The 13878-nt window shown below is 36.5% G+C and overlaps 2 protein-coding genes across 2 annotated transcripts in view; one reads left to right on the plus strand and one right to left on the minus strand.

The window, feature by feature from the left end:
- Positions 1 to 8522: 8522 nt before the first annotated feature.
- LOC111908846 (protein DCL, chloroplastic) lies at positions 8523 to 10875 on the plus strand. The gene is made up of 4 exons (XM_023904645.3): positions 8523 to 9083; positions 9209 to 9323; positions 9513 to 9691; positions 10590 to 10875. The coding sequence occupies exons 1-3, from the start codon at positions 8704 to 8706 to the stop codon at positions 9687 to 9689; spliced, it is 672 nt and encodes a 223-aa protein (XP_023760413.1). The 5' UTR covers positions 8523 to 8703; the 3' UTR covers positions 9690 to 9691; positions 10590 to 10875.
- Positions 10876 to 12424: 1549 nt separating this feature from the next.
- The window catches only part of LOC111908847 (probable BOI-related E3 ubiquitin-protein ligase 2), a 1488-nt gene continuing 34 nt past the window's right edge, over positions 12425 to 13878 (minus strand). Inside the window, exons 1-4 of the mRNA XM_023904646.3 lie at positions 13733 to 13878; positions 13546 to 13637; positions 13117 to 13433; positions 12425 to 13013 (exon numbers count right to left, since the gene is read on the minus strand). The exon at positions 13733 to 13878 is cut by the window's right edge and continues 34 nt beyond it. Of these exons, the coding sequence (XP_023760414.1) occupies positions 12486 to 13013; positions 13117 to 13433; positions 13546 to 13637; positions 13733 to 13812 (1017 nt within the window). The 5' untranslated portion in view covers positions 13813 to 13878 and the 3' untranslated portion in view covers positions 12425 to 12485. The remainder of the gene's footprint in view (positions 13014 to 13116; positions 13434 to 13545; positions 13638 to 13732) is intronic.

Below are 13878 nucleotides of genomic sequence, written 5' to 3' on the forward strand. Positions count from 1 at the left end.
ATGTAACTAATGAACTATTTTGGTTCAGATTTCTATATATAGTCCTGAGATTTTTGGAAGAAAATATTTTTATTCTCGGAATGAACTTTAATATCCTAGAGTATTGGAATAACAGTGTTGCACAAAACCCTAGTGCATCCACTCTCCTGATATCTCCTTAAGTGTAAATCCTGAAAAACTGCCAAACTTATACCCGAAGTCTGAATTTTCACTATAACTGTTCTACTTCTATTGGCTTCAAATGGTTTGTATAAAATGGAAATTTTGGGTTGTCACAGCCAGTTGGGCGAGAAATAGCGGGTTAGTACTGGGTCAAGACCCGGTGGTTTGAATGGTATCCAGTTTTCGCAGGTGGCGAATGAATGCGTAAGACTGAAGTAAGGTAGTGTCCTCAGGTGGCACTTAGTTGATGAGTGTTGTCATCAGAGAAAGGAAGTCGGTGGCCGGCTTGAAGTAGTTAATCAGGACCGTGCAAGGGAAGAGATGAATTTTAGGGATTCGATAGCAGTCTTTGAAGGAATCTGGGTCGGTTTGAGATCAGTGGATGCATTGTGAGAGTATTATTCGGAAGTTTGTGTTGCCGCAGGCTTCGAGGACTGTCACACCCCAAAACCGGAATGGCGGAAACGTTTTGGGGCAGAGGACGTCATGTAATGTATCACAACAATGTAAAGTAGTAAACAAGCAACAACATCATCCATTGCATTAATAGTATAATTTTACTTACAAGTGTATTCTTTCATGGTTATAACACCAATTGACGAATCTGTACCTCTGAGGCGTTCCACAAGAATTAGGAATGCACCTGAGCATTACTATGGTTTCCATATTACTGCGGAAGGTGAGACACTTATTAGTGATGAGACACTAGTAGGTCTGGATGAGCCTAACAGCTACACGGAAGCCATGGCAGGCCCTGAGGCTGCTAAATGGAAAGAGGCTATGGATAGCGAGATACAGTCCATGTATGACAATCAAGTTTGGAACTTGGTTGAGAATGTACCAGGTCGTAAGACTGTAGGGTGCAAATGGATCTTCAAGAAGAAGACCGACATGGATGGTAATGTACACACTTATAAGGCTCGACTAGTTGCAAAAGGTTATTCTCAAACTCCGGGAGTTGATTATGATGAAACCTTTTCACCAGTGGCCAAGATAAAGTCTATTAGGGTTCTGTTAGCCATTGCTGCATTTCATGACTATGAAATATGGCAAATGGATGTCAAAACCGCTTTTCTTAATGGAAAGTTGGCTGAAGATGTTTACATGGTTCAGCCAGAGGGTTTTGTCAGTACAGAGTACCCCAATAGAGTGTGTAAACTCGAGAAATCCATTTACGGATTGAAACAGGCACCTCGCAGATGGAATCTTTGCTTTGATGAGAAAGTCAAGGAATTTGGCTTTTCAAGGAGTGAAGATGAATCTTGTGTCTATATCAAGGCTAGTGGGAGCATAGTCAGCTTTTTGGTACTGTATGTGGATGACATACTACTCATAGGAAATGACATCCCAACCCTGCAGGAAGTAAAGTCCTGGCTTGGGAAGTGTTTCGCTATGAAGGACCTTGGTGAAGCTGCCTATATCCTAGGGATAAGGATTTTGAGAAACAAGAGTAAAAGACTAATTGGACTTAGTCAAAGCACCTATGTGGACAAAGTGTTGAAAAGATTCAACATGCATAACTCCAAGAAAGGTGAGTTACCCATTCAGAGCAATGCCAGATTGAGTAAGACACAAAGCCTTAGTACTGAGGCTGAGATAGCAGAAATGAGTCGACTACCTTATGCTTCAGCTGTAGGATCGATCATGTATGCTATGACGTGTACTCGACCTGATGTAGCCTTTGCTTTGAGCATGGTTAGCAGGTATCAGGGGAACCCTGGCAAGGCACACTGGACTGCGGTAAAGAATATCCTCAAGTACCTGCGAAGGACTAAGGATTGGGTCCTTACCCTCGGTGGGAGTGATGACTTGAGAGTTGTAAGGTATAGTGATGCTAGCTTCCAAACTGATAGGGATAATTTCCACTCTCAGTTGGGCTGAGTCTTTACCTTAAACGGAGGAGCAATCACTTGGAAGAGTTCCAAGCAGGAGACAATGGTTGATTCCACTTGTGAATCAGAGTATATAGCAGCAAGCGAGGCCGCAAAGGAGGCTATATGGCTAAAGAACTTCATCGGAGACCTTGGAGTTGTACCAACTAAAAAAGAGCCAATGGAGATTTTCTGTGACAGCAATAGTGTGGTTGCCTTAGCCAAGGAACCAAGAGATCATGGGAGATCCAGGCACATTAACAGAAAATATCACTTCATCAGACATTGAATAGAAGAAGGAATCCTCGTGGAAAAGAGGGTATCATCGGATGAGAACCCAGCAGATCCCCTCACGAAGGGACTGAGTAGGGTTAAGCATCTCCAGCATGCTCGGAGCATAGGGCTGAAGGATGATATAAGTTTTAGTAGTTAGATAAATTATGAAATTTGTAAAGTGTAATTGTCATTAGATGATGAATAAAAGGTGTTTTATTTATGAGTAAAGTGTTGCTATCTCTTGTCGATTGTTTACTATATTTCGTTTGCATGTTTTGACTTCCAGAATAATTATGATTGGTATATCATATTATTCAAACCTCCACAGTCGGTCATATGTCGGAAGTAGGTATGAATCAAGACTGTCATGATTGGTTGCAGAGGTCTAAGGTGTTGGACATGGCTACAACAATCATGAGTGCTCATAAGTTCTGAGCATTGGACTCAACCCACGCTCACTGGAATCACTTCATGGAATTTTATCTCGAGTGATCGTGAGACGGTAATATCATATAAGTCTTCAAACCTAGAGATATGATTTGTTACTTATGAGTTGGTTATGCATTGATTGTACAAAAATGCATTGGTAAATCGATGTTATATAATGTGTCTTTGTGTATAATTCAATGAGTGGTAGAACAAAACATATGAGTTAAAGTTTATCTGTTCCTTCTTGGATTAGAAGCTGATATCTGGGCCCCTCGATGATTTTGGTTTGACCTATGTATCGGGCCCGGTCAGAACTAAATTGATGTATTCAGTTAAGTTCTATGTCAAACAAATCAGAAATCGGGAAACAAATGTTGGGCAATAAGTAAGACCATGTTCCATGTAATTGTCCGGCTGATATCTAGAACAGAGGATTATATGATCACTTATCTAAAATGGCGCGTTCTAGTTCAACAGAGTTTAAAGAGCTACGATTGCTGATCGGTTCCTGAAGTCATACTTGCAACTATAGTTATTAGACTTATCCAAGTAGGAGACTGTTGGATATAGTGTCTAAGTCCATAACTATATTTGGTATGTACTTGACCTGACCCGGCATGGTCCATTTGGGTTGCACTTCACCCGAAAAATTTATGGATAATCTGTTGAGAATAGTACAAGTTATGATTTATTAATATATTATAAGTTCTAATATATTAATATAAGATCATATTATTTAATTATTATTGATCTATAATTAATCTAGGATTAATTTAGAGATCAAAGATATTACTAATTAAATATGGGCTTCTATATTTGTATAGTATGGGCTAAGGCTTATTTGGAATGGGCTAGGCTTGCATGGAAAAGTCCATGGATACTTCATGGAGCTTTAACCCATGGATCTCATGGAAATGAAGAGACATGGGTATTAGGGTTTACATGGATGTAACCCTAATCCACCACACTATATAAAGGAGGCTTTGGTTCTTGAAATCAAGCTAGTGAACACTAGTTGACACTTGTTGAGGTGAGGGCCGATTTCAAGATAGTAGTGACTATTCTCTCAAAGTTCCAAGTTTGTGGTGATTTGTGATTTCCATTTGAGGCATCCACACTATTGGTGTTAGGCTCTAAAACTCCAAGGAATCAACTACAACTACAAGGTAAGTATTTCTACTAGCTTTATTTGATTCAAGTTCCCCATGCCATGCTAGTTAGGATATGAACCTTGGAAAAATAATTATTTGCATGTATCTTAGATAAACATAGATCCAAGGTTTATTAGGGTTGCATGTACACTTAGGAAGTGTTAGAATGCTCAAAACCCATCAGTTATGTTATGGTTTTGCTAGACTTGCATCCTGGTATTTAGGATGGTATTATGATAGTGACCTGGTTTAGTTCGGTACCCCGGTATATAGGGTAATGTTATGCTAGTGACCGGTTAGGTCGGAATCCTGGTTAGGATGTTGATATGCTTTGTGATCTGTTAGATTGTTTGTCTGGTTAAGGATTTGGTTATGTGATTAATTGTTTTATGTGCACATGGTTGTTTGACGGGGTTGGGTTGAGGCGGGTCCTGCTTTGTGTTGTAGGCCAACATACCCAGGGCGGACCGGATATCCCGAAGGCCCAGCGAGCGGTCCGGATAGGCTGAAGGCCCCAAAAGGACGGACCAGACGTGTCGAGGTTCGGAGAGTGGACCAGGCCGACAGAAGGCCCGGTGTGGGCGGACCAGTCATACTGTACACTCAAAGAGTGGAACAGGTGGATTGAAGGCCCAGTGCGGGCGTACCAATCACACTGTAGACTCGGTGTACATGGCTAGACTCGGATGGTGGACCAGGTGGACTGAAGGCCCGATACAGGCGGACCAGTCACACAGTAGACCCGATGTGCATGGTTGTTCTGTATTGTGATAAGATATGAGCATGGTTATATGTGTTTGGTATTTTGGGGGTAACTCACTAAGCTTTCGGGCTTACAGTTGTGGTTTATTGTTTCATTTGTTTCAGGAGATCGTGGCAAGGCGGAGGCGTGATCGTACTGCTCCTCATGTTTTATGATCTATGTGATATGGTTCTGGGGAAATACTCTGATGTTTAAACTATTTTGAAAACAAATGTATGAACTTAACGGTTTTGAATGAATTAAAATGTTTTAATTTGGCTCAAATTTTATGGTCGTTACATGAGGTATCTTTGGATGTCCGAGGGCAGTCCTCTCAAGCAATGTTCGTATATTATGTTGACAGAACTTCTCTTATCCACGTAAACTCTTTTGATCAACGTTCTTCTTATCGCCACATTTATTATCAAATATTCCGTCCCCTTATGATCAAAAGGTATCGGATCATGAGGACTAAACTCAATGCTAGTTATTTTCTGCTTTGGTGTTAACTTGTCACCAGGTTCTTCTTTGCCTTGTACCTTGGCAATTTCAGCATCGTACTTTGGCGTACCGTCTTTCTTTTCTGTTCGCTCATCGACTCTTAACGACCGCTTTTTCTCTTTCTCTTTTTAAACTTCCACAATCCTCTGTTGTGTGACCCAACTTTTTGTGAAAGTCACGGTACTTGTTTGGGTCTCGAGGATATTTTCTATTTTTATCTATGTTGTGCGTGTTCGGGCTTTGTGGAGTATAAGCTTCATATGCTTCTTGTCGATATGGTTGGTAACGACCATTTTGCCTTCCCCTTTCGCTTTGGTGTGGCCTTCTACTGTAGTTATGGTGAGGTTGTCCATTGGGTTGAGACGGGTATGTTTTAATTCGATCTTCTCGTTTCATTCTTCCTTCCATTCTTGCTTTTTTAGTGCTCTCAGCTTCTTGCCTCATGAATTGATTAACTTTTCATATCATTTCTTCTGCATTAACCCATTCTCGCCCTACCAACTTTTGAAATAGCTCCCTTTCTAGGATCCCGTAAGTGAACGCCGCTACGATTATAGGGTCGTCCCGGGTTGGCATTTTCCTACTGATCTCATTAAACCTCTTAAAGTATGCTTTATTCGATTCTCATTCACATTGTCGACAAGTGAATATCTCGTGCGTTTGTTGTTGTAACCTTTGTTGTTGTATGAAACTGTTATAGAATTTCTGACACAGCTCTTCGAAGCTCCCTATACTTCGAGGTGGTAAGCTAGCAAGCCAATATCGGGCAGATCCGTCTAAAGTTCTCGCGAAACACAGGCTCCATAACTTTGGATCCATTGGTATCATTTTTATCGCCTACTGGAAGTTGGATACATGATCATCTGGGTCTCCAATACTATCGTAGGGTGGCACCCTCGACCCTTTCATCCCTTTGTGAATAGGCATTTCATTAATGTCGTCCGTAAAAGGAGAGCATAAATTTAGGTTCTTGAAAGCTTGGTTGTATTTCTTTGCTTCTGTTACTTCGAGTAACTTTTCTTGTCTTTTATGAGTGTCTTTTGCATCAGATAGTCGACATGTATTTCTCTCCTTCTTGTTTGATCTTTTTCCACGAGGGCTTGACTCTTTTCCTTCTTCGTCAGAGTCTTTCGTTTGGTCTGTGTGGACCGAAACTCGATCCTATTTCTTCTACCGTTTTGCCTTGCAGATTCGCTCCCTCGTCGCTGATAAACTTTCCGACAACTACGTTCTGATGTTTCACCACAGTAGCAATCTGTGGGGTTGCTTCTAGGCCTTCAAGGTTTTGCATTCTCGTGACGGGACTCGCTCCAACTACTGGTGTGTTTGCACCGACTATTTGTTGCGAGGTCCCATGGATGGCGCCATTTGATGTACCATAGGGTATGTTCCATCTTTCACCCTTGGATTAGCTCAACCCTAGCAAATAGATTGACCTGAAGGATACAAACAAACCGTAAGCTAGCTGGTCGGGATGGGATCCCGGACAACGCTCCGATGGTTAAGTTAAAGAAAGGTTATATTATCGATCGATTTTAGGAGTGGAGAGTTAGACAAGTGAGATAAGTATGACTTCTGTGTACATACATCCTTGACGAGTCGGATTACCTATTTATAGCGAATGAGGAAGAGGTAACGAGTTCTTCCTGTATCGACCCTGTCATGTCATCTTATCGTATTTATGGCATTATGCTCGAAGGTATGACTAGTTATACTTTGTATGCTGTTACATAATTGTCATATGGCTGTGCCAGGATCCGTCAGCCACACATCCTCGTACAAACTGTATTATCATGGTTTCGATGTACTATTGCTACTGTTTCGACATCACTTTGTACTTTCTCGTTTGTATTTCTTTTCCTTTCAAGTCGTCGTGCCAGTTTGGTATATAAGTGGGCAACTTCGAGACATATGGGGCAGGTGACCTCGAGTGACCTTGCAACATGTTGGTTCGGTATATTTGGGAAGGATATAGGTATTTCCGAATTATATCCTATTAATGGACATCTTGTTTTAACTCTTTGATTTCTCATACTTAAAGTATGGTGTCATAGAGACTATACGTGTTCATGTTTTTCATCTTATTACCGTTCTTCAAGACAATGATGATTTCCTCCCAAGTAGAATCAAGATAGCTATGAAATTTATACAAAATATAGGATAATCAACTTTAGCAATTTTTTGTGTTATACCTTCAATGTTATGTATAGAGTCCTAGGTAACAAGTGTTAGGAAACACCACACCTGATGACCAAAGTTCTAGGTAACTATGTAACAAGTGTTAGGAAACACCACACCTCAGGACCTACACAAAATCAAGACCTAAGTCCTAGGTAACTAAGTAACAAGTGTTAGGAAATGTCACTGTGACATGATTCCATTATTGTTCTCCTTCTTTTTTCTCATACCATTTAATTATTTTGTTTATATTTTTCTTTTTCAACAACTAAGAGAATATTTTCACTAATTTTTGGCAAAATTTAGCGAAATTCTCTGTAATAAAGTGACTTTTATGTAATAAAAAATAACCTCAAGTTCATTAGCTTTGTTTAATGAACTTCATAGTTGTTTTGTAAAAAAATAAAAAATAAAAAATAAAAAAAAATAAAAAAAATAATTACTTTGTATATTTTATAGATATATAATTATTTTATTGAATAACTCTAATACTTTAAATAAGTGTTTGAAAAAAAAAATGGTTACTTATCTACTATAATAAATGAAGGTTTTTGCCACATGTCCTCTTCTCATTCATTTGGACACATGGCATTTTCTAGAATTTTTAAAATTTTTATTTTCCACTTGTCATTTTATTGTATTTTTTATTTTATTAAATTAAAATTCCACATTTAATGTCTAAGGTAATATATATGTAAAGTATTTATTAGAAAAAGTTTATATATGTAATGTATTCAATACATTAAAGTCTCACTAATTTTAATAATTCAAATTTTTCTCATTTTTCTTATAAATTCAAACTTTTTAAATTATTAAAATTTTATATTTTTTTTTAATTAAACTCATGTAATACATGAGTCTTACACCTAGTTAGCTTATAAACTAATAGGTTGGAATGAGGTAACTTATGAAAAAAAATAGTTTTTTTTCAACGGCAAATACAAATATATATTAAATTACTGAAAATTTAGTTTATTAATGGTTTTCCACTATAATAAATTATTTTTATCTAAACTTTTTTTTTTTAATTTATGACAATATAAAACCGTTAAATTAATAAGTTTCTTAAATAAACTTAATCGAACATCCCCGATAATAATATTAAAACTAAATCCAGCCCAAATAAACTTAATCAAATCAAACACCCCCACATAACAATATTAAAACTAAATCCAGCCCATTAATATGGGAATGGGTTTCGGGTCCTTCAGATCGGCCGGTTGAATTGTTTTTCCAGCTCTATCAGTAGGAGTCTGCAAATTTGGTCTGTCGACTGTTATCTTCTTGCCAGTCGCTCCCTTTTACTACTAGCATGCCCTTTTTCGAGCTAAAATCTCAAAACTTGGAACGATATTAGGGTTTATACCATCCTGATTCCCTAATACTTGTTCTAATGGAAGCAATTTCATGGTCATCTTCTCACATTTACCTCAATAACAGAACCCATGTCTCTCTTCCTTTCCACTTGTCGTCAACGAATCCTTCAATCCTTTCTTTCCATTATCGTCACACGACATTTTCTGCCTTGAAAATTAGCAGAGGTGATACCAGCCCCCAGCAGGGTGGGGCTGCTTACTCCGCCGCTGATTTATTGAGAAAGCCGGCCGTGGAGGTGAAGGACTATGACAGAGGGTTTTCGAAAGGGGAATCTGAATTCGAAGATGATGAGGCAATGGAAAGAGTGGAAGAAAGCTGGGTGGATTGGGAGGATCGAATTTTGGAGGATACTGTACCCTTGGTTGGCTTTGTTAGGATGATTCTTCATTCCGGCAAGTAGGGTTTCTGTTAAATTGCGATTCTTCTCTAATTGAATACAATTCATTCGTTTTCTTTAATAATTGAATGGTATCTTACTATTGATTGCTTAAATTCTCATTTTTTTTTTTTTGCTATTGCAGATATGAAAGTGGTGAGAGATTAAGCTCCGAGCATGAAAACATCATTCTACAGAGGTTGTTGGCTCATCATCCAGAGAGTGAGAAGAAAATTGGATGTGGAATTGATTACATCATGGTTAGAAATTTCTCCCTTCTTCAAAACACATTCAAGATTCTTATATATGATTACTTTGTTCTAACTTCTTTCTGTATTTACTGATACATTTTGATTATCATAGCAAATAACTCATTTTTATAATCCAAAACTCATAGGAATTAACTCAAATTTTATTCTGTGATGCCATAAAATGAAAATCCCTGACAGGTTGGACACCATCCAGATTTTGAAAGCTCAAGATGTCTATTCATTGTGCGTAAGAATGGAGAAATGGTTGACTTTTCATATTGGAAATGTGTGAAGGCGTTTATAAAGAAAAAATATCCTTTACAAGCAGACAGTTTTATCAATCAGCATTTTCAAAGGCGAAGGCGTCATGATTGAAGGTAGTATATTTCAAAATTCAAATTGGACCTTTTGATTGTTGTATTTTGTAGTTTACAACATTCACTTTCCTTACAAATTACAAGAAAATTGGTATAATCATTTTGCCGATTAAGTTTTGGTTGAGTGTTTCTTTACTACTTAATGGGGACATGATTTATGGGCTATTTCTTTTTTACTATTAAGAGTTTAAGACACCAACACTTTTCCTCTTTGCATTTCTTATCTTTTCCTCAACTCCACACATGAGTTTTCTTTTAAATAGATTAATATTGTGAAATTTGTTTTTTTTTTGGAATGTAAGGGTAAAATGGTCATTTGGTCAAGTTAAGATGGTTTATTCTTTCAATGACTACGAAATTTATCATAGTTGCCATGAAGTTTCCATCTTACATCATCAATCAAGTTGACAAGACTTGTTCAAAATAAACATTTATTTTCAAAAATAGGTTTTAATTTATAATAGAAATTGTGCATACTTTGAATCAATTTCAAGTTTATGGTTCATATTTCGATAAATAAATGTTAATGTTTACATAACAAACGTAATAAATTAAAGGCTTGTATAACACTTATAACATATTTAGAAAAATATGTTAGAATTTGGATGTAGACTTGCTTATAGTTGTTGAGACTTTGACAAAGTTGTTGGACTTTTGATAGATTGACATTTATAAAAAGTTGAATTTATTGTGAAGCGCCAAATTGGATACACACTAGAATGTGATTTTATGCAAAATGTATTTAAAGTAGCTATTATAATTTCATTGCATTTTTTATATATGGTTTTGGTTTATGTTAAACATGGTGTTGTGTTATGTAATTATTATTTTTTATATTATAACGTGTGAACTCGATGAGTGTAACCTTATATTGTGACTATGTCACGTGTTTTTTCAGGACATATTCAAATGGGATAAGTGTTAATGAGTCAGAGATTGGAAGCCATTTTTTGGTACATGTTGTACATGTCGAAATAACCATCTTTTGGATAAAATAGTATCTGATCTATTGTTGAGTTACACACTAGATTGATGTAATAAATAGTCTAAGTTAAATTGTGTGTTAAACTTATAGAGAATTTATCTTTGTTATGTACTTAAGAGGTATCAAATTCTTGAGGAAATTTGTCATGATGTATTGATTTTAAATTTTCTACTCTTCAAAGTAGAAGAATTCTCATACATGTTATTAACCTTTTTATATATATTTTTAATTGTAGCATATTTTATTATGGAATAAGATAATATAATAGCATACCAAGTCATTTGTCCTACTAAGATCAATTTTTTTTCTCGTACATATGTAATAATTTTAAAACGTGTCTTACTAAAATCATTTGGTAAAAATATTTTAACTTTCTTGAATTACGTCATCAATGTTTGGTTTGATAAATACAAAAGACATTTGTATAAAAAGGGAAAAGGCCTGTTGTGGGTAACTATCGATTTGTGTTTGTTTTTATTTGGTCTTTTTTTGTATTTAATATATCATCGAACTTTTTGTTTGTGTTCACCATAACTTTTTTGACCGGCTTTTAACCTGTGATAGTCAGTCAAAGGGTTATGGTGAACACAAACAACAAGTTTAATGGTATATTGAGTACACAAAAAAAAAGGGACCAAATAAAAACAAACTTAACAGTTAGTTACCCTCCTGAGTCATTTTCTCCGAAAAATTAAATGAAATTAAAGTTGCAAAATTATCAAAGACTACAACTTTTTTTGGCCATAACGTATATGAAGAGCGTTTCAGAGGGGTAACTTCGTTAAAACATGGTCTATGTTATGCTTACTGTGGTTACCTGTCAACATCTCTCTGCAAAAGGATATGACTGTGTATGAGAGGTATATTTATCAGCATAAACGTTTACCTCAAGGTATATTATGATAATGTGTCTGCAAAAGCTGCATGATATTGTACATATTGATGTTGTATCTTATCCCATGAATTCGATATTAAAGCTAAGTAAACTAAAAAAATCACAACACTTGTAATTCCAGTCGTTTGTAGACTTGTCTAGAATCCATAATACAATAAATCATTTGATTGGAAATGTAAATGTAGTCATGAAATACACCTACTTAGTCTAGATTCTCTTAATAAATATTCAAGTGCATTACAAAGTTGCACATGTATGAATATTTTTCTTTCGTGGGTTATGTTTTGAATAGAAGCAAGAATGAATCTCATAAACTCATTAAAATCACTAATATCAACAGGAGATGACATATAATTTGCTATAACTGAGTAAAAGGGAAATGAATCAGGAGGGTAACAAACTGTTGTATTTGTTCTCATTTTGTCATTTTTTTGTACTCAATATACCATCGAATTGTTCTCATTTTGTCATTTTTTTGTACTCAATATATCATCGAATTTGTTGTTTGTGTTCACCATAACCCTTTGACTGGCTATCACAGGTCAAAAAGGGTTATGGTGAACAATCAACCTTACCTATATGCCAATATACTCTTTTGATCTTTAACTAATTTATTTTGTAAAGTTAGTATTATTTTATTTTATTGATTGTTAAGCAATACACCTTTTAAACGTTTAAGTTTATATTGTTTCATAAAAAAATATTTATGATATGATTGAAGAGGTCAATTTGTTTTGCACTAAATGACTTATTAGATGAGACATTTTTTTAACACATCGATCATATGAACTAAATTGTGCTATATGCTTTGTGTCAAAATAAACACATACTTATATAAAGCATACAACAATCATGAAATCAAAACAAGTTAATAAAGTCCACATAAATCTAATACAATTCATCACATTAATCCCTTACATATAAACCTCCATACCTATATACTTGGAACACTGACACAATGGACACAAACTAACCTTACTTTCACATTCCTTACACAGACAAAGATGCTTACATGGTAACAAAAGCATGCACACTTCATTCACCCCACATACCTTACACGTCATCATTTCCCTCATTCCATTATTACCCTTGCAAAGAAGGTGAAAATCAATAGCTCTACCATTGCAACAGGAAGCTGTGTCATCAACCTCACTATCACCACACCCTTCTTTACTGTCCCTTCCATGTGTGTAAACTTGTTGAAGGTTGACCTTGAGGGTGTTGACCATGTTCTCACTGTATTTAGCTCGTTGTTGCCAGGTGGCAGCTTCCATGGCGAGGTGTTCGACTTGTGATTCTAGTTCCATGTTTTTTCTGTTGATGGTTTCGATTTCGGATTCTTTTTCATGGAGTTTTTTGATGAATTTGTCTTCGACATGTGAGATTATTTGAAGGTGGTTGGCGTGTACCTTCTCAAGAACTGCTTGCCTGAGTCTATCGGCCTTTTGGAAAGCAAAAAAAGGGAAAATGAAGAAGCGTATCAGACAATCAGAAGTTGTTTGAGAGAATTGAGCACATAAATGGCGTCTTAACCATAATATATACCTGGATTTTCATAAACCTATCAATCTCAGCATCTTGCCTACGCAATTCCATTTCAATTTCATCTCCCATAAGTCCAGCAACAAAAGAGGATTCGCCAGATGAAGCTAACCTACCATTGTCGAGAGACAAACCTAATCCTGTTGAAACGGATCGAGGTTGCAAGAAATCAATAGATGATATCTGAGAATTTGTATTGTTATTTTCGAAGAACTCTTGCTCATTAGGCCTCTTTTTTCTCGATTCCAAATCATAATTCCGCTGCAAATCGAATCCGCCATCGCTAACATCCGTACCTGGTGCAAACCCTACCACATGAACTGCACCAGATTGAAAATCAACAGTTTTTATTTCAGGTTATTGGAGAATTTTAACTTCAATTAACAAAAAAGTTGTTTGTTGAGGAATACACAAAGAAAAAAGGAGGTTTACACTGAGGGATATATGGAGGGTGATGAGCTTGATCGGCGTTTATATAGTTAATCTGCGGTGAAATCTGACCTTCCATGTTGTTGAATATATCTCTAAACATCCAAATAAAACAAAAAATTGAAGATTATATAAGAAATGATTTGTTCTAGGGTTTTAAATCGATGAACAAGGGGGTTTTCGATAATACCTGAAAGACTTCGATTGCTGTTGCTGTTGATGCTGTTGTTGAAGGAAGTTGTTGAATTGGTGGTGCTCAGGCATAGCCATGCCCGGCGACGATGGTGAGAGCGATACGCGAAGAGAGAGAAAGGGGTTTGTGCAGGATGAAAGGAG

The sequence above is a fragment of the Lactuca sativa genome, chromosome 6 (genome assembly GCF_002870075.4).
Source record: "Lactuca sativa cultivar Salinas chromosome 6, Lsat_Salinas_v11, whole genome shotgun sequence".
NCBI lineage: Eukaryota > Viridiplantae > Streptophyta > Magnoliopsida > Asterales > Asteraceae > Lactuca > Lactuca sativa.

Excerpts from the sequence above, each read along its gene's own strand:
- LOC111908846 (XM_023904645.3), top strand. The coding sequence starts at position 8,704 with ATGGAAGCAATTTCATGGTCATCTTCTCACATTTACCTCAATAACAGA. Across the intron at positions 9,084-9,208 it reads ATGATTCTTCATTCCGGCAA|ATATGAAAGTGGTGAGAGAT; the intron begins GTAGGGTTTCTG and ends TTGCTATTGCAG. Across the intron at positions 9,324-9,512 it reads GTGGAATTGATTACATCATG|GTTGGACACCATCCAGATTT; the intron begins GTTAGAAATTTC and ends AATCCCTGACAG.